This window comes from Rhea pennata, chromosome 16, assembly GCF_028389875.1.
Source record: "Rhea pennata isolate bPtePen1 chromosome 16, bPtePen1.pri, whole genome shotgun sequence".
Taxonomy (NCBI): Eukaryota; Metazoa; Chordata; class Aves; order Rheiformes; family Rheidae; genus Rhea; species Rhea pennata.
Genome location: NC_084678.1, coordinates 16249262 through 16275173, shown reverse-complemented (window position 1 = coordinate 16275173; position 25912 = coordinate 16249262). Strand labels below are relative to the sequence as shown.

The 25912-nt window shown below is 40.9% G+C and overlaps 2 protein-coding genes across 3 annotated transcripts in view; both read left to right on the top strand.

The window, feature by feature from the left end:
- Nucleotides 1-771: 771 nt before the first annotated feature.
- Nucleotides 772-13691, top strand: PCMTD2 (protein-L-isoaspartate (D-aspartate) O-methyltransferase domain containing 2). 2 transcript variants are annotated; one of them, XM_062589306.1, is made up of 6 exons: nt 772-844; nt 3480-3814; nt 5360-5462; nt 7563-7734; nt 8692-8815; nt 10310-13691. In XM_062589306.1, the coding sequence occupies exons 2-6, from the start codon at nt 3508-3510 to the stop codon at nt 10690-10692; spliced, it is 1089 nt and encodes a 362-aa protein (XP_062445290.1). In that variant the 5' UTR covers nt 772-844; nt 3480-3507; the 3' UTR covers nt 10693-13691. The 2 variants fall into 2 exon arrangements, with proteins under 2 accessions (XP_062445290.1, XP_062445289.1); XM_062589305.1 differs by lacking the exon at nt 772-844 and adding an exon at nt 1105-1434.
- Nucleotides 13692-17270: 3579 nt separating this feature from the next.
- LOC134147671 (peroxidasin homolog) overlaps nt 17271-25912 on the top strand; it is a 45055-nt gene continuing 36413 nt past the window's right edge. The window contains exon 1 of the mRNA XM_062589072.1: nt 17271-17434. Within this exon, the coding sequence (XP_062445056.1) occupies nt 17271-17434 (164 nt within the window). The remainder of the gene's footprint in view (nt 17435-25912) is intronic.

Sequence of the window (25912 nt, the reverse complement as noted above, 5' to 3'; positions counted from 1 at the left end):
GGGTTCTTAGGGAGATGCAGTGGGACAGACGGGGAAGAAAGGGAGGCCTGGCCTGTAGACAGGCCTGCTCTGCCGGCCTGGTCCGCATTGAGGCCAGCTCCGCAGGCCTGGCTGGTAGGACCGGGCCGTACTGAGACCTGGCCTGTATTTGGCCCTGTCTGTGTTTAGGCCTGGTCTGCAGGCCCGGTCCGATGGCCTTGTCTGGGTTTAGACCCCGTATGTACTTAAGCCTGGCTTATATTTACCCCAGGCCTGTATCTACCCCAGGCCCAAAACTACCCCAAGCCTGTATCTCCCCCAGGTTCTTATCAGCCCCGGGGTCCATACCTCCCCCAGGCCCATATCTACCCTAGGCCTGTATTTACCCCAGGGCCCATATCTACCCCAGGCTTGTAACTGCCCCGGGCTCCTATCTGCCCTGGGTCCATACCTGCCCCAAGCCCATAACTGCCCCGGGTCCGTATCTGCCCTGGGTCTGTATCTGCCCCGGGTCCATAACTGCCCTGGGTCCGTATCTGCCCCAGGCCCATAACTGCCCCGGGCCAGCGTTGGGCCCGGCCCGCTGGCCCGGCCCGCGTCTGACCCAGGGCACCGCGAGGCCGCAGGGCGGCGAGGTGAGGGGCGCTTCCCTCTCCCTCCACCCACTACCCCCCCGCGCCTTCCCCGCAATGGTCCATCCCCAGGCAGCGCCGCCTCCCCCCGCCCCCGCGGGCGCGGTGGTGTGCGCCGCGCGTGCGCAGTGCCGCGGCCCGGGCGCTCAGCTGGGCAGTGTTTACAGCGGCGGGAGCGCGCCGCGCCGGGCCGGGCCGCGCCGCGGGGGAGGGCAGCGGGCCGCAGCGCTCAGGTACGGCCGCGGGGAGCGGGGGAGACCCAGTCCGCTGAGCTGAGCTGAGCTGGGCTCGGCTCGGCTCGGCTCGGCTCGGCTCAGCTCAGCTCTCCGCCTGACCAGGCCGCCCCTTCCCCTCAGCGTCGGCCGGGGGCTGCCCCCTCGCAGATGCGCCGAGGGGGGAGGGCGCGGCAAGGCCGCCTCCCTTTTATTTTATTAACGTTTCGGGGGGCTGGGGGGGGGGGTGAGGGGAGCGCGGCCGTCGGGGCGGGCGGCTGCCGCGGCGTCGTGCGTGGTGCCGGCCGCTCCGGTTCCCGTGTTTGGTCTTGCGCGCGGCCCGAGTGCCGCTCCTCGCGCCAGGCCGTGGGCACAGACCCTTATTTAGTTATTTTTCCCCCCCTCTCGTTGGCCCTGGAGAGGGGAGGGTGGCACCGTGCGTTTGAAGGGGCGCCGCGGCGGCCCGGTGTCTCTGCCCCGAGCGCGGTTTCTGCGTGCAGGCTCCGTGCCTGTTCGGGGCGGTGGAAATCCGCGCTTCGTCCGAGGCCCCTCGAAGCGCAGCTGTGCCAGCGGCGGAGGGAGGCGGTCCTGTTCTGAAAGGCTTTCTTGAAGTAAGTGCTGCTTATGTTCTCGGTTCCCTTCCCCACCTGGAGAAGAGCCTCACGGGGAAACAGAGGTACAGCCCTGAGAAAGGGGATTAAACGGGCAGATTCTTAAAATCTGCAGGTAAAACATCTGCTCTGTTGAAAATAAGGCGAGTATTCAGTGGAAATAGGCATTTCAAAAGTAACCAACACCTGTTGCAACTTAATCATTCCTTGATCTCATTAGAAAATGTCTGCTGTTTGTAGGATATGCAAGAACAGTTGTGGAGCTAAAACCGAGTTGGGCCGGTTGTACATCGGAGTCGGCAGGAATTTTTTTGGGGGGGGATCTAAATTGGAATGCTGATAAAACTGCAATTGTTCTTCATGCTTTAAGTATAAAAATGCAGATTTTGATAGCAAAAAAAGAGCCTAAGTAGAAGAAAAATGTAAATATAAGAACAAAATGCACTAAAGTCAAGACAACTGACATCTAAAGAGAAGAGAATATTTTAATGCTGAATGATATGTGAAGTGTACTGACTAAACCTGTAGGCAATCTGCAGCTGTGCAGTTACAAGTTTTATGTAAGAGGAAGAAAATTGAGGAATAAAACTGGCTTACAAACCCACTTAAGTTTGATATTTTTCCACTGTAAAGTAAGAACAAAGCACAATAGTTTTGTTTAAGGGAAATAAAGGAGTAATTATAGAAAGGAGAAGGATGGCATTTTTGGAAGTGTTGTTAATGGTCTGGAACTGGTTGATCCATTTGAGACATGAATGTATTAAAGAACTGCTAGTTTGCTAAATAGATATTTTGTGTGTGTCTGCGGGTAATCAGGTTTTTTTTTCTTGTTTCCTTTGAAAATGAAAGTGTATAATTTGTTCTTGCTGACTGGAACAACCTCCCACCCCTGGTAATTTAGCTGTAGGCAGATCTTCTGATCCTTATAAAGAGCTCTAAAGCTGCTGTTTCTGTGGTTATTGTTAGCAGAGAAAGGCACTGTAAATAAATGCATTTTAAAATACCATTGTGTTTTCTGCATGGAACTCCCTAAGAGATAGGGAAAACCTAGATTATTATGAAGTGAAAAGTTTTTCTGTATTATTCTCCCTCCTCTATGCATTCTTCTTTAAAAGTTACAGATACTTTACTGCGCAAAATGCGTAGCATTGCTTAGCAGAGTGCACAGTCAAGGAAGGTGCTTGCTGTTCTTTCCCTCACGAAAGGACTCCTGAATCTTTTACTAGAAATGATCACACAGCAAAAAAAAAAAAAAAAAAAAAAAAACCCTCCTGCGTCACTGAAATGTTTTCAGGTTGGGGATTAGTTCATTAGGACTTAGGAGGATCCAAGAAATTCCACTTGCTTCCGTGGAATTTTTCTCTTCAGTTGCTGACTGTACTGCTATGTCCTTTACTGGTGATGATGCTTGAAGCTTTAAAGAAAAGAGCTGTGTAGAAGTGTATTTGCTAAAGGAAGTAAAGTCTGTACTTGTGTATATGTCTAGATCATTTTTTTTTAAATGTCTGTGGACATGGTATCCTGATGTCTTTTCTTTGAATATGCAGTTTGAGATCTTCTGGTTCTTGCTGTCTGCCTTTTAGTCTGTTAACTTCTCCATGATGCTGTTAGAAATACGAAGTGTACATGTAGCAAGAATTCTGACAAGCAAGCCAGAGTTTTATTATTGCTTGTATTTGCAATAAAAAATGATTTGTAAGCACAAGAGCTAGAGTAATCCTTTATATAAAAGACTTTAGTGAAACAGCTGACATGCTGGTGAATTATTGGTAGTATGTGAAGACGGGCATTGCGCATCTAAACTGTATATTATGATTTTCCCTGCTGAGATGCCAGTGTCAGGTGCTAGACACCAGGTCTGCTGTATTTTGGCTTTAACTGTTTGACTGGTGGGGTGGGAGCGCGAGGGTGGCAGTGTTTTTCTGCTGCTTGCTGTTTTTCAAGTCCTCAAAGAAATTATCTCCTTCAAATTACTTTATATGCAACAGCTTAATTTAGTGTTCAGATGCATGTTCTGTGCTTCACCTTCCTTTATTTCTCTTTAGTTATAGAACTTACAGAAAACTGTTGAAGATGGGAGGCGCAGTGAGTGCGGGAGAAGATAATGATGAGTTAATTGATAACCTGAAGGAAGCGCAATACATCCGGACAGAACTCGTAGAACAGGCATTCCGAGCCATTGATCGAGCAGACTACTATCTGGAAGAGTTCAAAGACAATGCCTACAAAGACTTGGCGTGGAAACATGGAAATATTCATCTCTCAGCACCGTGCATTTACTCTGAGGTGATGGAAGCTTTGGATTTACAACCAGGGCTGTCGTTTTTGAATCTTGGCAGTGGCACTGGTTATCTGAGTTCCATGGTTGGACTCATCTTGGGTAAATATCTTTTCAACCAGTAAATATCTTTTCAACTATTTATACTGAATTAAAGCAAAAGAAGTCTTGAAATTAGAACAGAAGCTTTCCTCATGTAACAAAACTAAAAAGTATCTAGAAAACTAAAGAATGCATTAATCGGATTGGCTGTTTACCTGCAACTGTTATTTGGGAACTGGCTGGGGCCCACGTTGCTGTGGCAAGTTAGAGTAGGCAATGATGCAGTTGCACATGCAGCTGCTATGGATTCTTGCAGGACTAGGCACAAACTTGGCTTTTTTGCCCCTTAAGCAGGAGCCCAGCTCAAGATAGCAGGAGTGCTGCATTGTTTAAACTAGGATCGAATGTGTCTGAGGAACCTGTGGCTGTAGTTGCTCTGTGCCTCATTTGCTTTTACACTGTTCTGATCAAAATGTGTTTGAGGTCTCATTTTGACTCCTACCAACATACAGATGGGAACAGAAACTGTGTAAGAGCAGTTGAGACATCAGAACTGGCTTTGTGACCACTTCTACGTTAGGCACAAAGCAAAGCATCAAAGAGAAGTTACATAAATATACTGGTAATTCTGGTGCTCTACTTACAGAAAGCATGGCTTCTATCTTTGAAGAAGTTAATGGAATGCATTACTTCTGATTCAGATCTGTTATTGAGTATAAGAAATTTGTTGCATATCTGCATTTAATCACGTAAGATTCTTTTCCCAGTAAGAATCACTTTGTCTGGATGATGACCAGAGTTTCAGACCGTTTGCTGTAAAGAATTTCAGTCAGTAGTTGTGGTTGTTCTGGATGCTGGGGTAGATAATGAGTGACCATAGGGTACCTGTTATTCTCTTGTGTGTGGGGGTCAAGAATTCTCTATCCTGACAACAAACACTTTGGTAACTCGTTTACTCCCACCTTCTTTGACTTTTCATGAAATCGTGTTTGTGGTTTTCTACTAGGTTTGTTGAGGCTATTTAGAATGTCAACATGTAACTTCAGGGCTCTTGAATTCTTTTTCTGGACAAGATATCAACTCAGTTTGAATAAAAAAACATAAGTGATGAACTACATCTGTGTTTTCCAAATTATTTTTGGAGTTAATTGAGGTATGATATTTGGTTACCGTTCCTGTTTGCTGATGATATTTTTAGCATATCAGCAAGGGAGTGTAAAAACTATATGAAGATTTTTGAGGAATTTATTAAAACTAGCAGGCTATGGTTCTACGTGTGCATGCTTTGTCTGAGATTTTTCTGTGTGGTCAGTTTTGCAGCAGTGGTGTTTCTTCAGTATCAATACTTCCTTACTAGAGAGGAATTTCCCATGTAAGTAAATGACTGAAAATAGACTGTACAAACAGCCTTATTTATTGTCAGAAATGGCAGGTATAGCCTTGCACTTCACATTGTATTACTAAAATACCTTACCCTAGGCAAGCACTGACTGACACTTAAGGAGTAATCCATCTCAAATAAGAAGTAACCAAAATTGTGTTCAGTTCAGCTGGATTTAACGATTGAATTTTAGCCGTTATCCTTGTGTTCTTCTACATTTACAGGTCCTTTTGGTGTTAATCACGGTGTGGAGCTTCATTCCGATGTGATTGAATATGCGAAGCAGAAACTGGACTTCTTCATTAAAACGAGTGATAGCTTTGACAAGTAAGAATGCAGACTACCTGTTAGGTGTCATTTTGTGTTTGGTTTTAGCTGTGGCAGCTCTTGCTCCCACACGGCAGCTCCAGATTCCAGGGTAATCTGAGGATTCTGGCTCCTTAGGCTTGCTGAGCTGAAATGTGTGACCTTCTAAGCCAGTGTGAATTGTGAAGGAGGGCTTTTCAGACACTTTTGTAGTGTTCTAGTAGCAGTTTTAATGTTGCATAGCTTAAAAGAAACTGAAAATCTTAATTTAATGTCTAATTGCGGGTAGCACTTTGCAATAGTAATAGCTAAATCTTTGATCTAAAAGCATTATTAGCACAAGAATATAAACAGATTTCTGTGATAGTCTAATATGTTCTGTATGAGACAAAAGCAAGGGTGTTTTAAAATATGAAGGTATTTGATTAAGTTGGTACTAAAGCTGCTTGAGATCTGATTTGTTCTTCTTTACAACCTTCCATCTACTGCTGTCACAAGTAAGCCTTTCTAGCAAGTTAAGCATTGCCAATAGTAACCTCAGCAATAAAAGTTGCAACTGTCATTTTTGGATCTGCCTCATGGTTCATTCACATGAAGTAAGTGTTTCTGGCTACCTGAAAGTCCTCCTATTGTGTGAGGAATAAAAATTCTTTAATACTGGAATTTAAACTGCTCAGCTTTATGCTGTTCCTGTTGTACTGGAAAGCCACGGGGGACAGGGCTGTACTTTCTTGATATTGGTAGCAGACTGCAGGTTTTCTGCATAGAAAGTACTTGTACATGGATGACTGGGTTTTTTGTTTGCTTGAGTTTTTTCCCCTCTAAGAACCACGTTGCTATTATTTGAACAAATATTCTAAGGAAGAATTTTTGCTCTTTAGCTACTAAGTAGTAGTTATAGGGCAAAAAAAAGAAAAAAAAGTCAGCTGAACTAGAATATTTGCTAGATAAATACTGGGGGGAAAAATTGAGGGAGGCTACAGTTCTAGTGCGTGAGGAATGGGTTTCCATAGCATTAAGTGGGAGTTTGTATAGATGACAGGTTTTCTAGACATCAGTGTTCCACTGAAATTCTGTTTAAACTGAATATTGATCTTGTCTTACTTACACACATCATTTAAGCTGATACGTTTCTATAAAAGCCAATGACTTTTGCAGTAATTACACAGGTAAGTTGGCCAATAGTTTAATTTTTTTATAAAGTGCCTTGCCTTCAGCAAGAGAGAAATACATTAAAAACAAACTAGAGTCAGTCAGAGTTTCAGAAATCAATATGACTGAAAAATAGGCATTGCTGACAGAAATAGCTGCTGGGTAATGTTGTTAGAACACTGTGTGTGGGAATTGTTAGCCAAATACTAAAAATGTTTAGCATGCTTTGCAAAAGCAAGAAGTTTCAGGAAGTGTTTATGAATAAAAACGTACTATGTTAAGCTGCCTCTCTCCAGATAACAGTAGAGGAATGGGTATGTTGTACAACTTTTATCAACAACATCCTTTAAATCTAGGGCTTAATGTTTTTGTAGATTTGGAGTATATAAAAAGCATCATGGAATTACTAATTTTGCTTCTAAACGGAATCAGAAATGTTGCAGACAAATTCTGTATATGAAGGGTGAAATCATGGTTCCTTTGAGGCTAGTGGCAAAACTCCCATGGGCTTCGGTAAAGCCAGCATATTTCTGAAGCATCAGACTGTAGTTCCGCAGAACATCTGAAAGCCATTTAAAAGCTTATGAAAGTGCTAAAACACATTGGTGCAGTCCTCAAAAGACTTTTACAGTTGGAATTGTAGGTTTAGTATTTATATGTGTATATTATAACTGAGCCTGCCTCAGGTAACTAAAAATGGTTGGTCCTGAACAGTTGTATGCAAATCAAATATGAAGTTAAGCATATGTACTCTTTGGAAATTCTCCTCTGTGAGTTCTAATTTCAGTATTTTTAAGGTTTTGAGACTTGCAACTGTAGTCTGACCTGAAAATCTGTAGAATACTTGGGCTTGAGAGAAGAAATCTTGTGAAACAGTATTTTTCCATTGTTTCATTTCTTCCAGAATCACTAAAATTCATCTGATAAATAATATTTGTGTATGATATGTCTTAACGTCTTCATTTTCAGATTTGAATTTTGTGAGCCATCTTTTGTTACCGGCAATTGTTTAGAGATTTCTCCGGACTGTACTCAGTATGACCGTGTTTACTGTGGTGCAGGAGTGCAGAAGGAACATGAAGACTACATGAAGAACCTGCTGAAAGTTGGGGGAATTCTTGTCATGCCTCTGGAGGAAAAGGTGAGGTGCCTTTCTGTCTCTGGTTCCCTTTCAGATAATTCTAATTCTGCTCTTAACTTTATCAGCAGCTCTTTTTTGAGTTACCCTTCTAATGTAGCAGCATACCAATTTTCACTATGAGTGAAACTGAACTCTGCACACTTAATGTTTAAGAGATTCATAGTCTCTTCTTCTGTTGTTAATTGTAAAGTTAGTTTCATGCTACAGAAAAATGCAAGAAGGCTTTGTTCAAACTATGTCAGGTGATATATTTACTGCAAATTATTAAAATGTTTTTAGAAAGTTTTCTGCCCACACAGGTTTGTGAAAGAGCATCAAAGATGCCCATATCTGCAAATGTAAATGTGTTGCTTTTTAATAAAAAGTGGGCATCTGCCCTTGCCCTGTGTGCAGACTCAAGCTTGTTGTTCAGGTCCTCTTTTTGGAGAAGAGGTATATTGTTTTAATAAACTTGAATGCCTCGATGTGATAGGTATCTAACCTTTTGCCTTTAGTTGGGTAATTCAGATTAGATGACTGCAGAATATCTTCCCAGTAAAATACTGTGAAATTAAGTGGTGTAAGAAATTTGAGTTGTAGCAGAAATTCAGTAATCTACATGATCTGCAGACCCTTTTTGAGAGTGAGTGTTTATCAGTGACTGATATATTCTCTCAATAGTCAGACATAGCTCTTCTGGGTCAGACATAGTGAGGAGCTGGGAGAACACTGTCACCCAAACTGCCATTCCCCATGTTCTGTTGTAATGGATGAAGTTACTTAGGGCTAATCCCTTCAGGAGCTCTGAATTTTATTAAAAGAACAACTATTCTCCTTATTTTACCTAGTTTTTAGGGATTGTAGTTTCTAGTACTTTAATCATTTGTCCTGGCAGAGGCAAGGAGATTTGTTCTTTTTTTGTTTAAAAGTCTTGACGTAGTTCACACAATTGACAATGATCTGCTTGTTTTTGTTTAGTTGACTAAGATAACACGCACTGGTCCTTCTGCCTGGGAAACGAAGAAGATCCTTGCTGTTTCTTTTGCTCCTTTGATTCAGCCTAACCATGCAGATTCGGGAAAATCGAGACTTGTTCACTTGCGTGAGTACAAACATTCTTAAATACAGGGGTTGTTTCTTTTGCTGTGTGATTGCTAGCTGTACACTGCTTCCTTAGGCCTAACATGCCTATGACTCCTTTTCTTTTTGTTAAAATTACTCCAGCTGCTTCCTCCTTTGAACAGTTATCCTATTAATCTCATTCAGTCTATTTCTGAGTATGTCTGAGGAAGCCTGCTGCAAAAATCAGAATTGCATAAGAATGATTTGTTGTGAAACTATACCTGAACTTTGTGGGATGCTTGGTTGCAGTTTTTGTATACGCAGGCATCTGTTTCCACCCTGAGTTGCATACTGTCATGGTTTTTGGGCACCATGCCATGGTGAGAGCATATTACAGGTGGAAAATGCACGGGCTGTACCTGTGAACAAACATTGCATCTGCCTGATGGCATTCACTACCCAACTATCTAGAATTTTCCTGAACCTGAAACACTTCAAGGACCTAAATTATGTGATTTTTTGGTTAGCTGTTTCAAGGGGATGTTGTACTCAGTGGCCTCAATCTTTAGATTAAGATTTCTGTGTGGTCAGTCCTCTTAAGCACACATGAAGGCAGAGATGCTTCCATAAAGAGATTAGTAGGGCTTTGTTCTTATTCTGGAAAGGTGTCTGTGCGTGACCAAAAGTAGTTCAGCGGTCCATACAGTGCTATGAAGTTCACTAAGTGCACATTTGACCATGTTTTTTGTGGTGTCTGCTGTGGTGAGGCCCGCAGATATTACGTGTTACTCACCCCTGTTCCTTTGTTTGGATGAGAAGAATATTTAGTCTTCAGCAGAAGAAACTTTGTTTCAATTCATCTTAGTTTATAGATGTGTGTGTGTGTGTGTCAGTGTCTTCCTATGAGAGGCATGTTATGTTGTGCATTTGTGTACTGGCGGAGCCATTTTATGTAGGAGGTATTTTTTTAATACAATAACTTACTGTATGCTTCTAATTACTTTTACTAAATGATTTCCAGCCAGTCTTCACCCACTAAGTGGCAGCAGTTTTTGAAGAGCATAAGTGTTGCCCATATTTTATAAATGGAGAACTTGGCAAAGCTGAAGTATTTTCCTGATAGGAAAGTCATTGTGTGGAAGAGTTGAATAGGCTTCAGGCCTACTTATCTACAACTAGAAAACATCCTCTATCTATGCTGTTGAACAATCAGTTTCAGTGACTAAATCTACAGTCCTATTTTTAAGACACATATCTTAAAATAATTGTGGGGACTTGACACTGAAATATGAAACTCTTCTTTCATCCCATTCTCTTTCTTCAGTTAATGGGAGAAATGTATAACTAAATTTTGTTTGGGAAGTTACAGTGTAGTTTATTGGAACTGACAGGAGTTGAATAGAGCTGGTTTTGTAATCACAGCAGGGAATTCAAGTGGCCTGATTTTAACTTGAGTGAATATAACTTTTCTGTGAGTACTCTTGGGGGTGTTTTTCTTCCTCAATATCTGTTCATGGTTTTCATTTTGTTTTAGCTCCAGTGGCTGTTCGCAGCCTCCAGGATCTGGCTCGCATAGCCATCAGAGGAACCATTAAAAAGATAATACATCAAGAAACAATGAGCAAAAATGGAAATGGGTTGAAGAACCCCCCAAGGTTTAAACGAAGACGTGTGCGTCGCCGTCGCATGGAAACTATTGTTTTCTTGGACAAAGAGGTCTTCGCTAGTCGTATCTCCAACCCATCAGACGATAACAACAACTGTGAGGAGTTTGAGGATGAGAGACGAGAAGAGGAAGAAACTAAACCCTCTGAACTAAAGCCAGATCCCCCTGTAAACTTTCTGAGAGAAAAGGTCTTAAGTCTGCCTTTGCCTGATCCCTTGAAATATTACCTGCTTTATTATAGAGAAAAGTAGTTTTCTCTCCCAAAAGTGGGGGGTAGACAGAAAATAAAGTACTACTTAGGGCTTGACAAATGTATACCACTTGCTTGCCTGCTAATATGACCAAACAAGGCAGTAGGCTGGCTGGGGAATGTGGCTGCTGTATACTTACACATGATAGCTTTTTAAAGTTTCTTTCTTAGTTGTGTGCTATAGTTTTATCCTTACAGCAGGGTTTCCTTAGGAAGCAAGTTGGTGAAATGCTAGGCTGCTTACAGAAAGGAGGGTTTAATTCCCTGAAACTAACTGCACAGAGATGTTTTGAAATCTCTTGGCTGCTCTACCAAATAGCAGTTTTAAAATATTCTTAAGCAGCTCCCCAAAGACCCTTGTCCATGCTCTCTCCCACTAAACCTGCAATGGGTTTATATAGGTGTGTGTTTGATGGAGGATGAAGATTATTAGTAAAAACTGACTTGGCAAATCTTGTTTCTTCCAGAAATCTGAAAAAGCACAACTTTTACAGACATGAAAGAAAAGTTTTTGGCATTAACCCTTGAGGCATCCAGGTTTTGAATGCATTTTGGAAAGCATCAGCTCCCCTTTGGTTGGTCTCAGTTTTCCTTATAAAATATATATGTTTAGTAAAAGGTAGAAACATCTTACAAAGCACTGATTTTCTTCATGGCAAACATCTATTTTAATGAAATACAGTCTAATATGAGATGTGGAGTTTTTTGGGCTTTTAATGGAACATAAGGACTGTGAAGCTGCTTAGCTGGCTTTGACAGGATGCTTGGCTAGTCGAATTTGTGACTGTGTCTCTGGAAATGTTTACAGAGTAATTCTGAATGGAGAAGAGAGCAGACAAGATGTGTAACAGCAAGTTTGTGAAAACTGACTACGAAAGCAAAATCTGCAGATTTTTCTGTTGTGTGAGGTAGTCTGTTGGGTTGAATGAAGTGGAGTGCAGGGAGCTAGCCTGGACAGAGTGGCTTGTATTGTGGGAAATCAGCCAAACTTAGTTTCGTACAGTGTGTAGAAACTGGAAACAATCTAGAAAGCCAAATTTACTGGTTGTGCTACTGATTTAGTTCTTAGGTGTTGCTCTCTGGGCCTCTGCTATAGTAAGGTGACTAGAATACGACTTGGGTAAACCTTGCCCACGCACAGTAGGCAAAATGAGATCTTGGTAGTTCATTTTATGCCTGTAGAAATTAAGTGGATGCTCTTAACTGGTTTATACAGAAGGACTTTGCACTCTGCAGTTTTGTGGGTGTGAATTCTGATCTTTATTCTCCAGTCTTCCTGTAGTGGTGATGGAAGGAGTGAGTTTACGTAGTTCAGCATGTCTGAAAACATTATCTAAACTACTGGAAGCTGGAAAGAAACCCTTGAACCTGTGTTATATGGAGTACTCCTAAAGCTGGAAGAAGACAAAATCCTCACAGCAGGTAGTACAGCTGTGTTAAGAAAGTATTGCCCCATCAGAAACACTTGTGTTGATATCATTTTGATGTTTTTAATGCTGTCTTGATTTCTGAAGAGAAGTGAATGAAGACTGTATTGCCAAAAATGTGCTGAGTATTCAGTGAAAGGCATTGAGCTGCACAGCTTGCATTAATGATAAAAAGTGTTTTAAAGTTCTGGCACAGCTTTGAAACTAAATGAATGACTCCTATACATCTAAGCCAGAGGTGGAGAATTCTTCCTTGCTTAATAGGCTTTTTGTGTATCTTTGAAAATATTATCTGATAATACAGTGTTATGTGGCTAGTGTCCTATAATAGGAAATAGTCATAGGCTATATCTTGCCTCTAGTATCTAAGTTTTCCACTTCTGGTCTAAATGGAACCCCCAAGCTATCCTCCTTCCTTAGATTTCTGTTTCTCTATTTTAAATGGGGCAATTTTGTGGCCTCTGAGCTGATGGTTTTCTGTAAATTTACAAGTAGCCATTTTATGACTTTGGCAACTACCATGAATCTTTTTCTACAGATGTGTATCCTGAATATGGTGGTAAATGGAGGCCTAATAGAATCTATATATACTATTTCTTTGTGCTTCCCCAAAGGCGGTTATTTCTACATTTGTTAGGCATTTCTGCTTAATAGCTGTCATGCTAGGAATGTGCCTTTCTATATTATGGCACAATTTCCATGCCCCTGCATAGTATAGGGTGCCTCCTACATTAGCCTATCAGGTCATCCTTTAGTTTATAAATTTCAAAACTTTTTGTGGATGTCATAAAGAAGTTACTTTAAAAATTACCATTAAAGTTGAGGTTTTTATGAACATCATTGAGATTCTGTGAAAACTGACTTAGTTAAGGGAGAATGTCTTTCATTTAGCCCTGTTCAATTCTTCCCTCCTTCTCCCCATAATTATAAAAGATATTTTATCAGATTTTTCACCAGATCTGCCTTTTTTATTACATTTACTAGATTTTTGTAGCACTCTAAACTGCATAAAATACTGCTATTTTTCCTGGATAAGGTTGAATAAATATATATGTACAAGCAATTTATGTTCTAGGTTGTCAGATTGTCCCCTTTTCTAAAAGAAACCCACGGATCCAAACAAACCCATAGCAGAAACTTAACGTGTAATATAATTGTGAAATAGCATTACTTATAGCCTGTAAATGGAGGGGAACTGTAAATACATATTCCCTGTGCACAAGCACTTGCACTGTAGTTTTGTATGTGTTTTTAGTAGAGTAATTGTAGCATAATTGTTTTTGTGTAGTCTATCTGTAACGTCGCTAGGAATTTTACCTGCTTTTACTGTTTCTTTTTGTATTCTAAGTAGTCTTCATTTTAATTGTTTGTGACTCCATTCTAGGTTTCAATAGTGCAGTAAATGTGCAAAAAAACTTCAAACTGCTTTAATCATCAGTGTGTAAGTTGGAAAAAAACTATGTATAGAAATTACAGTAAAATTGGCTTGAGGCATGCAAAAATGTTATGCAATTTTAAAACTTTAAGTGTTTCTGTATCAATAAATTCAGTAAAGACTTTTTAGCCTTCTTAACATGACTTTGCATCATGTTGTGATTAGAATGCTTTGTAGATAAGTACTTATTTCCATAATTGAAGGTTAAGATGCTAGAAAAAGCACTTACTAATGCGATGCAGGTGCATAGTTGCAGATGAACTCCCCAGAATATAGTCTCTCCAGATTTGGTGGTTTTTGTTTTTATTTTTGCTTAGTTAATGATTTTCAAACCTTTATATAGTGGAATTGTGCAAGAAGCGTTTTAGAATTAGCACACACAGCACTTGTCCAGGCTTAATATATCAGAAAACTTAGAGTGAATTCCCTTGGCTGTTAAAGAGTTGAGATATCAAGAGGTCATTTAGTCCGTTTCTCCTCTTCAAGGCTGGATCACCTAACAAACAAGACAGGAGTTTGTTTAATCCATTCTGAATTACCACTATTTCTGGAACTCTCCTCATGTTTCTAGTGTTCCGTTTCAGTGTTCAATGCAGATTTTAAGAACTGATAGTGTTTTCATTTCACTAGTACCGAGAATAATTTCATTTTGGCTTCAACTGTAATAGAAAAATAACCATAATAGCAAATACAGCTATTACTAATTAAGTAAATCTGTTAACCTTTCATCCCTAGGATAGTTGTCTAAAGACTATTTCTTCCTGTCACCTACAATAGATGTCCTTTCACCAACTGTTAAATAAGATTAGTATTCATGCTTTCTGTCTTCATACAATGCTTGCTAGAAAAAAAATCCTTTTCTGCTTTGGAAAGCTATGACTGTTTTACCAATGCTATCAAGTAAACAAAATATATAAGACAGGTGATGTTTGTTTACTTTAAAGTTCTTTATTGATGAGGGTTTTATAATGAGTGTAGCTTAAATGCAATCCATATCTGTTTGACTTGAAGCCAAGATGAGAGAGCTGAAAAGATGTTGGAGTAAAATAGTAACTCAAATGTGTTGAACTTGCTCTTTTGTTAAGAAAAGCTATCGAGTAAAATGTACAATGTCACAGTTCCCTGGGAGATAATGATGAATCTTTCAGAGGCCGTGCTCAGTGGAACCTTCTACTCGAGCAGAAGTGCTATTTAAAAAGTAAAACAAAGGTGGGTAAAAGAAGGAAAAAAAAACCCCTTCGTATCCCAAGAAATAGTAAGTTAGATAACTAGCAGTCTTGCCAGAATCTACCACCAAGTGCACAACCAGGCCCTTAATTGATGTTCTAGAGAAAGTGTATGTAGAAACGTGACTGATATCTAGTCCAGCTTTCCTGTTAACAAAGTAAACAAACCTTGACGGGAATGCTTTTTTTTTTGCTGATGGCTAGTTTAGAGCTCAGTTCTTATGCCCTAATATATAACAGGGGCAGAGGGAAGCAGTGTTGCATTTGGAAACTGGCTAGATGTGCCACGGAAGATATTGACAAACTTTCTAAATGCATGGTTTGAAGAGGATGCTTTTGGCTTATTTTCCTGGAATGTTTCCGTATAGAGGTGCTGTTAGGAAGTTGTGTTACTTTGTCTTGAGAGTTCACTGTGCTTTGGGAAAGAGTGGATACAGGCAACAGTCAGACTGGAAAAACATACCGTCAAAGTCTGTAGGACTTAAGTCAAAATCTGCGTTGTCTTTTTTTTAATGCAGATGCAGGAGTAAATCGTAGTTCTCAAATTAGAATGAAAACCTGTCATTTACCTAGAGCAACCTGCTCTGAGCTGCTATTAGTTTGTTATATAAAGGCTGAAGCAGATACTTTTTTAGCCTTTTATGATTTCTAGTCGTAAGGTGGGGTGAGTGACCACTAGAGGACACTGTGGTCACAACCAAGAGTTGTGTCTGCAGAGGGAGGATGGAGGAGCTCCAACAATCCCTGTATTGGCACCTCTTTGAAATCTAGGAAAACAGACAATTGCTTGAGGGTAAGACACAAAAAGCCTACTGTATAATGTGACCTTTTTCTGGCTAGTAAAAAAAAAAATTGCTTTTACCATCTAAGACGTGACTACTACTCAGGTATTTGTAAGTGATTGGTGCAAGACATCAGCTACTGTATAATGATCGTTTGCCCAATGTCTTACCCGTCACCAAAATTTAAATACCTGGCAGATTTCTGAGTGAGGATGAGGTGGGAAATAAATCATTAATATATTCTGGATATTATCTAATCCTTGATATTCTAACATATCATGAAATCCTTGATTTACAATTTTACTGAGAAGGCCCCAACCCATTCCTCTCAGTATTCTTTCCCCTCATCTGGTTGTTTAAGAACAACTAAAGGAAGAAAATACGTGATGAAAGGTAAGTGTTCCAGTAATTCATTCTGATATTTGTAGGAATGTAGCGTTCAAGTCAACCTGCTGTTGAGAAAGTATCTTATGACTGGAACTCCTCAGTTTATTTCCTAGTTTCTCCATATTTTGGAGGTTTAAATATTACTCTGGCTAATTACTATTTTGTCACATTGTGTCTTACATTTTACAATGTAGAGCAATTGCAGATTCAGAGAAAACTTTGGGTTGTTTCTCCAGGTAGCGAGGGATGATGCGATGTTTGGAATTCAAGAGGCAGTCATGTCCTTATGAGCCTTAATGTTTTATACTTATGCTGAAATCACACACTTATCTTGTCTAGTGATAACTAAAAGCTTTGAAACGGGTTATTTCACTGTAAGTTTCTTTATAATGATAAAAAGATGATCATGGGAAACATGTCCTGCCTTTTGCACCTCAATTTTTTGTGGCCCAGTGGAAGGCAGAGATTGAGGTCTGCATTTCTTACATGAACTACTGCATTTCAAACTCAAAGATAGTTTCATTGTTTGTTTCCCTCTTTACCCCTCAACTGTCTTTCATTTCTCCAGAATCCTAATTGTTTTTAAATGATACCTTTGTATTAGTTGAAATGCCCTTGAAATGAATTAGCTTCTACTCTGTTTGCGTTCTGTCAATGCCAGCAGTCAGTTTTTGTCTTATTTATCTGCAGGTTGTTTATCGCTGTTTAGCCATCTCCATTTTAAATTCGCTTATCTGTAGCACTCAGTTTCCATCTATGGTTGGAAATTTATTTTGCCAGATGTTACGCATACGTGTAATAAGAGGCAGTTTCTATTCTGAAAGTCTTACTGCCTAATACATTTGACAGAGGCTCTTAGATGGGATGCTATCCTTAGTGTGCAAGGACTGTAATAAAGTAAAAATGTTGACGTTCCCAAAATCGCACAGGAATTTGTACCTAGGCCTTCTGAGTCCCAACGCAGCACTGTAAGCACTGGTACGTTCCCTAGGCTTTTAGATAACCCAAGGAGAAGGTGAAGAGTTAACTTGCTGTTTAGACTAAGAAAAAGGCAAGAATAAATTAAGATTAAGCATTTGTACTTAAACACCCCAATTAAAGGAGGTGTGGAACAGTGTGATCTTCAATGATGTACATAATGGTAGAGAGGGTGGGCGGCAGGACTGTCAAACTGCCTTAATTTAATTGCAAACACATGCTGATGAGTCCCCTCCTCCTCCTGGACCTCAGGGCTGGGAAACTTTTTTTTTTTTTTTTTTTTTTTTTTTTGGTGTCAGCTCCCTGCAGCTCAGAACGGAGGAAAATACACTCCAGCAAACACCATGCTGATCAAGCCTTCAGCTCTTCTAGGCTTTTTGTGTTTTCTCCTCTTGCCTAGTTTCTCCTGCTCCTGTCCTAGTCGCTGCTTGTGCTTCAGGACTACAGTAAGATGCATGCATCTGATGTTGGAAAACATCCCTGATATCCCACCCCAGACAAGCATACTGTGAGTAGCCATTTCATTTTACTGTCTCTCTTACCTGGTCAGTCTTTAGGAAGAGGAAAGAAAAAGGCAAGGCAAAAGGCATCTAAAAGCGTGCCTTTAAATCCTTTCTTTCCTGCAGATTTTCTGTGTTGCAGATTGTTTCATGTTTTAGAGCATAAAACAGAAACTGCTTCTTTTGGCATCACTTAATTGTTAATACAGCCATCAAGGAAATTAAAATAATAATAATAATAAAAAAAAGCCAGTACAATCACTAGAAGACAGGATAGTTTTGGAGAGTCAGAAGTCACAGATGTTAAACTGTGCTTGTAGAAAAGTACACCGTTTTCATCTGAGAAAGCTTTGAATGCAGATATGTAAGAGAGGAAATAAAGTAGTTCAAGCTTTTGCCTCTAGAGAGAAAAAGCACTTTGTAATAAATACAACCCCATTTCTTTCCTCGAGTGTAGGTTCTGAACTACACAAGCCAAACTTAAAACTTATTTGGAATGCCAAAGTTGTGACAACTCACAGATTACATTTTTAAGAAATAAAATACTGATTGAGCTGACTGCCTTTTGGAGAGGGAACTGCTGTCTTAGTCCCTTGAATAGAAAAGTTGCAAGAAAAGGGCATGTAAAATCTGGGGACTCCTAAACAGTGTTTACCAATGGACTCGGAAGAGCGCTTTCTTTGGATTCTATAGTGGTCAATTCTAAACTTAGAGGTGGCTTTAAGATGCAGTAACGTGACAAAATACTTCTCTTTATGGCACTCTTATCTGATCCCTTCATTTGGAGGACCTTTTTTGTAAACAGTAGGAAAGAATTGTCAAATATTTATAATCATGCTCATCTTGCTTAAATGAGTGCTGATTGTAAAACTTGTTTTACACCAGTGGGCTGAGAAGCCTTTCCCTGAACCTGTAACAAATTGAATTTGATCTCAACCAGAGTATCTATACTAGCGTTTCTCCTGTAAACATCTCGTTAATAGTGCTTGTGCAACTTCTCTACTGGTGGCCTACGGAACATGCGACCGGGATATTGGCATTTTAATTGCTGCCGTCCAGATAGGTTTCAGTCGATGGAATACACTGAGGTTCTAGTATTAGTAGCACTCAAGGAAATGTCTGTGCTTGCTACTGATAAAATTATGCAGGTGGGAAAACAGATTGCAGCTGGACTACTTGGAACCTCCCCTGACATGGGGTAAATCAGAATTTGGGCTTGCTTTCTCTGTAGGCCAGTGATAGGATGGTTACTGTGCAATGTGGAACTGTACTGTATTGGTCGTTGCAAAGTATATAGGTAATAGTTATCGGTCCTACTCTTTCAGGACCAAAACTTTGAGTCTGTCAAAATTGTCATCAAGCATATTTTTTCCCCCTTATAGATTGAAATAGTGATGTGTTTTAAATACATTTGCTCTGTTTGATTTTTAACAGACTGGTTTGTTTCTTCTTGTTTAAACATGGATTTTATTGGGGAAAGTGTTTGTTTTGCCAGCTGAATGAAGACATTTCTGAGGTCTAAGAGCTTAATTTCTGTTCTTTATTCAGAAAAAGACATCATTGCACAGAATAGCCTGAGCGTGTTTCCTGTACAGATTACAGAGGAAGGGACATTTATGATGGTCACTCTTTTCCTCTCTTGGGGTGGTGCATTTCTAAATGCCCTCAGACAACACCACACTTCATTCTTTTTATGCTTCAAGTAACAAAAAGTGACTGCGATCCATGGCTTGTCCTCCTACCTGTGGCAAAATTCCAAGTAGTATCTCGTTGCGTTTTAGGAAGCATTGAGTTGTCTGTGAGACTCCATCTGGACAAGGGGCCAGATTTTCAGGTACAGCATATGCAATCGCTGGTTCCCTGTCCCTGGCTCTTGTCAAGCCACGAAACTAGTTTGCATGCAGGCTGCTTATAAATGGTCAATGTTTTGCATACTTAGCTGTGAGGAAAGCTGTTTTAGTTTAATGTGACAGGCACAGATTTCAGTGGGAAATGGGGTTTTTGAACATTAAGTGGGATTATGCTGGTAAAGGTGTGAGATACAGAAGCATGAGATGCATCCAGAATGAGATGACTTTCTTTATAGACACATTTTTGCAGAAGATATGTATCTGGTTTGTTATTTTCTAATACTGTCTGCATAATTAAAAGCAAAACCCATACTAATAAATGATGTTCCTCATAAACAGAGAGTAATATGAGCCTGTTAAGTATTTTCTGTTGGCAGATCATATGCCTTTGCATGGTATGTGGCAAGTGAAAATACTGGCTGTCTGGCTATCTCTAAGATCTAGTGTGCATAAATACATTTGCCAGCTGGCGTACCATTGTGCCTGTTATAAATAGTGCTTGAATAATTAAATTTTGTTTTAATTGTGATAGAAAAAACAATACTTCTTAACCAAACCCCTAACTACTCCAGCCTTTTGGTATGTTAATCTTTCTTTGGGATGAGAATTGTTATATCAGTGTGAATATCCAGAGCTGTAGCAAAAACAGATCATGGAGTATATTCTGAATAGAAAATTTGGAATTATAATATTTGCACATTTGTCATGGAGTATGAGTAGGACCCCATGGTCCTACTCTTTGGCTCTAAATACAAACACTGATTTGAGGCTTCAGCTCTGCTGCCTTGCAGAACAGCTGGAGTTCCCAGATGAAGTTTGTTTTGAAGTTGGGGGTTTGGGACTTTCTGACCTCTGTGACTCTGTGCCACCCTCTCCTTAACAATCCTTGAAGAAGAGTGGCAAAGTTTTCTAGCAGGCATGCTCTATGCTTCGACAAGCCCTGCTGGCAGGTGGCTCCCTCGGGGTTGTAGCCAGCTGGCCTAACTTAGAGCAGCCCGTTGCCTTCTCTGAATGATGCTGGGATTGGCATGGAACCAGCTCCGGGATTGATGAGCTGTTATTGGCTCCTCTTTGGTTTCCATTTCCCTCCTCCCCTCCCCAACCCCAGCTGGGTGCAGCTGAGGATCTGGCCCAATGTTTGGTTTTAGCAATAGACTATTTATCTTTGGTAATGAAGTCTGTTCGTTTTATCCTGAGTGGAGAACAGGATGGCAGTAATGGCTACATGTGTACAGATAAGCAAGCTATAAAAATTCATGGTGTATAATTGCAAATGTATTTTGGCTGCTGTCTGTTCAACTGGAACATGATTATCCAGATGTGATCTGCTGGTTACTGCTGGGATTCAAGCAGTTCTCTTAGCCAGCAGCCCAAAGGGGGGAACAGCTGTGAAACATACACTCGGAAAATTTCAATAGCTCTTTAACCTTCTAAGTCATTTGTTCTACAGTTTGATGTTTAAAACAATAAACTCTGAAACATGTGGGCATGAGAAGAAGAAATCTATGGAAAGAAGTTGCCCTCTGGCTGGCAGCTAATGGATTCCAATCCAATTATCCATGGGTTATTCTTCTTTCTTTTTTTTTTTTCCTTTTTGCATTATGCATAACACATAATGAATGAGTACTTCCTGAGAAACATAGCTCAGGGCACAAGCAAAGATGGCACAGTATCTGAACACATTGCTGGCATGAACTGAAGGTGACCCAGTTGTGCATAGACCTGGTTGCTAATCAGGCAGTGTAAGCATCTCCAATTTGACAATTTTTATTTCCCTTCATCGCTGTGTGGCATTGTGTGTGTTGATTGGCCACTCAGTTCCTACCTGCAGGTCACTCTGCTGCAGTAGAGAAGTTTGGTAGGACAGTATGTAGCTTTTCTCGGTGTATCTTAAGGATCATAGTTTTGTGAAGGAACCTTACACGTTTGTGGGGAGGGAGATTTGCTGAGCAAATGAATTATTGCAACTGCCGTGCCCGTTATGGTCTGTCATGTGTTTCTGGACTTTCAGGTGAAGAATGGATTAGTCATTTCCTGTGTGTGTATGTCTTCTATGTAGTCATTAAGCATGCACCCACACGTTCTGGATGTGCTAGGTGTGATCTCTTTCTGGTTGCTGTTACTAGAGTATCTAACTAATCCTCATGAAACCTTTTAGAGGTGGCCAGAGTCCTTTGTGTGTCCTGTTTATAGAAGCCTCTTCATCAGGAGAGGATAATGGAAAGGAAGGATATTCAAAACATTTTTGGTTTCCTTTGTAAAAACATTCCAGTGTCTTTTGATGAAGACATCTTCACTGTTGAGGCTGTGGTTCTCAACTGTTCTTTGAAGGCAGAATTTCTAAATGATAGTGTCCCATCATCTGGTTCCAGCTCGAGTATTTGCATTCTCGTTGACTACCTTTGCCTCACCACATCCCTTTTCCCCTAGCTGTACCAGATCTTTTGTCCTTCAGCAAAATTGCTATGTTCTTTAATGTAGCTTTCTCGAAGTAGGGTAGAGTAGTGGATTGGAGAAGTCAATAATTTTTTGGTGAAAGAATGGATTTGTATTCTGGATAAGGTCTTGATTGGTGGTCTGAAAAAAAAAAACGTAAACAAAAATCTAACACTCGTGCTCAAAGAAAATCAATATTAAAGAATGCCACAGCAGTTGACGTCAGCTGGCAAAGTGTGACTGCTTCTTGGGCTCCCTGCAGAGGGTAGATGTACCTTTATGTTCTGAAACTTCCTTTTACTGCTTCTGGATCCATGCCAGAATACAGCTTAGGAGGAGCAAAAGTTTTCTGGATTTGTTGTGAGCAGTATCTTGATGAGCATTAGGAGATATGCATTAGGTTAAAAGAGTTCTACTCCTTGCTGACATGAATACCCAAGAATAGGTTTAGCTGATTTGATTAGGATCAGATCCTAATCTCTGTAAGGGCTGTTAATACGTAATAGCTCAAGTTATCTGGGGTTGTCCAGGTCAACAGTTTGCTGTGTGATCTCCCTACCTGAACATGTATGCAGGACTAAAGCTGTGTTTTGGAGACATTCCTTGCTCCTGCCTTTATTGGCAAGAGGTAGAGATGCTCTGTGGCAGGTGACAGGGCCAGGGATAGGCATACTAATTTAATTAAAAAAATTACCACAGGCACTCTTGATGACAGATTTCTAAGACTTCAGTGCCCACAAACAGAGGTCAGATTTTCAGAAGGGCTTGGCACTCCCAGTGCCAACTGGGACAAGGAAGCGATAGTGATTCAGCTGTCAGCATACCAAGTCCTTCTGCTCCCACTTGTTCCGTGTACATGTGCTGGCATGCAGTCAGTCTATGTCCAGTTGTGGGTGTCCGTGCAAGCCCATGGTGCTCACTTAAAAATGAGTGGTTTCAAGTGGTGGGCACCCCAGGCAGTGACCCACTTCCCATAATTCTCCTGGAAGCTCAGGTATCAAGAACTGAGTTCTTTATTTTTTTTCCCTCTTTTATTCAATGCTTTAGTTGGCCTAGTTTGGAGGATATTAGACTATGCAAAACATCTGAGAGTGTTCCAGGTGAGTAGCTGCTGCAAAGCATGACAGAGCACTCCTAAACCTCAAGGAAGACCCTCAGTGTTTAGCACTGTTAACATCATGCTTCACAGCCCTTAACTTTAAAAAGTAACCAGTATGGCAGTACAGGAGAACAGCACCCTGTTCTGCAGCATGAGGGTCTCTGCATTTGCTCTTTCTCTTATGTTTTATCCTTGATCTTACTATCTGGTTTAACAGTATTTCCAAGTTGAACATATTTTCCTCTCGTTTTCACTCCTCGAACGGTCAAAGCTTGATGTTTTGAGCTGATATACCCCCAAAATAGCAAGCACTTGGAAAAAAACCAGCCCTTAGTCTCCCTGTGGTCTCCTCATCTGTCTAGCAGAGATGACAGAGCTCAGCTGTCCATGTAGGGATTCAGAGATGAAGACTCTCATTTATTAAAGCCATTTGGGGACTTGTGTATGAGATGGACATTCCTGAGCTGGGAAGCTGATGACAGCAGGTCTGGAAGCCTTCAATTCCATCTCAGCAAGACTATTTTCCTTTCCTGCCAGGACTATAGCTGTTTGGCAGGACAGGGGAACCTGCAGAGCTGACTCTGACGCTCTGTGGATAAGTAAAGGAAATGAGCATCTTCTGACAAGTGTTTTGACTGTTCTTATAAATGGGATACTTTATGTTTAGGGTAATTTTTACTCCCTCCCTTCCCAAGAGAATACTGGAAGGAACTTCAGTGTCCTAAGCACTTATCCCTGTTTGTAAAGCAACCTTTACTGTCTGTTTCTTTTTTTCATAATGATTGGGTGTCTGCTGCTTGCTCAGCTAGTTCTGGGTTAAATGGTCCAGAATACCAGCATCTTTGATGCACATATTCTGAACATAAAAGATACTTCAGTAAAACAAACTCGATAGTTTCCGTGGAACTGCAGTAAATGTGTCTTGTAGCTGATTATCTGCTTAGATAACATGGTGATATATAATGTAAAAGCGTAAATAGATTAAACAAATGGAAATTTCTTATGAAAGCCATTGATTGCTGTGCATGCTAATCACTATCAATTATTCAATACAGTGATCTGAGGAACAATTGTTCTGTCAAAAGCTGAGCGGATCAGGAAGATTCGAGTGTCGTTCCTCTGTAAAAGTCTCTTCCCCTAGCCATCTACAATTTTATCACTCTTTGTAAGCCCCCTGGATGGGGTTCAGCATCCTCTGAAAAGGTGAGGTATTTCAATAGCAGATCCTAGCTTATCCATATATTTCAGCCTAGTTTCCTGTCTGGCCTATGGTGCTTGGGCACGAGGATTTGGGAAGATTTTCCTCTGAGCCATTCAAAGTGGTATTGTCTGGAGGGATCAGCATTGAATAACGCAGGACAGCTGCCATCCCCGGCCTCTGAGCGCTCTGACACTGCACTGGGTATGTGAAGGTAGAAAAGGATCTAAGATCCTTTAGCAGTAGATATCTCCTTTGTTCCTTGCAGAAGGGTACCTTGTAAGCCCAGACTGTCAGCCTTGAAAACATAGGGGAGAGTTAAATCACAAGGGATTATTGTTGTTATTATTTCTTTCCATTTTGCAGATTCCAAGGTGAAAAGAAGCAGGTGGGAATGAGGGAGTCCAGCTGCTCGTATACAAAGCAGCTGGAACTGGCTGGCACAGGAGAAGCTGTGTGGTGAGCCCCAGTGGAAAGCACGCTTGTTAGTGAAAAGAAATGGAAAATTTTCAAAGTGCCGAGCCTGGGAGAAGAGAGAAAAAGGTATTTTTGTGTAAGAAAGGACAAAATCTGAAGGAGATGCTCTTTGTCAAATACACCCTGGGCAGGAATTTCCCAGTGTGGTCCTACATTGATTGCATTTCTTCACCAGTTAAGCCTCAGGCCAAGCCAAGGTCTGGAGGAAAAGTCTACCGATTAGCCGAAGTCAATTTTTATATGCATTGGTAGGGATGCAGATGCAAGTTCCTCAGACTTCTTGGGAATTCTTTGCTATGTGGAGACACCCACTCCAGTTTGTTTACAGCTGTCTTGGATGCAGGTTGCTGAATAGACTCAAGGAGTCATCAAGTCCATCCTTTGCCCTCATTGCAGGATCAACACTATGCAAACTATGTGCAGCTGATGTCTGTCTCACCTGCAGTCTGAGTGTTTTATTAACCTTACTGCTTAAGATATTTTTTTCAAAATCTGAATCTGTCCAATTTTAGCTGATACTATTTGCACTTTTCTGTTTGTAACACTTCTGACACAGTTATTGTATCGTCTCTTCTCCTCTAAGTGCTTTTGTGTCAAATAAGCCATCTCAGATCGTTCTTGTGGCTTTCCTCTGGATTCTCTTCAGTTCATGTCTGCCTTGAAACAAAGTGCTCAGAATAAACGCGCGCTGTCGGTTCCCTTTCTTGTCTGTAGGGATGGCTGTAGCCATTATGCTATGGAGGGTGAACCAAAGCTAAGCTTTTCAGAGGCGTGCAAGACAGCTGTGTGCGGAACTTGGTGTCCGTGGACTCGTTTGAAGAGCTCATCTGGAGTGAAAAAGGAAAGAATTAAGAAGCTTCATTTAAAAAAAATAAGCTAAGTTTCTTACGCGATATTTGGGAGTGAGGGGCCAGAATCAGTCTTGCACTAGAGTTTCTGAATTTGTGCCACGTGAAATCAAACCCTCGCTGCTCGCTCAGTAACGGGAACTATGGGAGCATTTCTCCATCCGTGTCCTTCTCATCAGCAGGAGCATTATGGATAAATGGTGCAGCCAAGCTACAAACGTGAGACCTCTGTTAGCGACACACAGTCGTTCTTGCCAAACTGCACAGCCCGGGTTTGCTTCGTTGCTACCCCCTTGAGGAAGCCCACAGCCTGGGAGGTCAGACTTGCTTAGGGAGTTGGAGACCAGACGCAGGCTTCCACGGCGCTGGTTCTGTGGAGTTGTTTTCAGTATGTGACCAAGAGTGAAAAAAGACTCCTGGGGACAGAGGAGCTTATTTCATTTTGCTGGCTTTCTAGAGGTGTTTTCAGTCACCTGTCGTTCTGGGTCTTCAGCAGTGGAAGCTGAGCTCTTCTGTATGAATATTGAGGTGTGAAGGATTTTGTTCACTAGGTTTTTTTTTTTTTTTTTTTTTTTTTC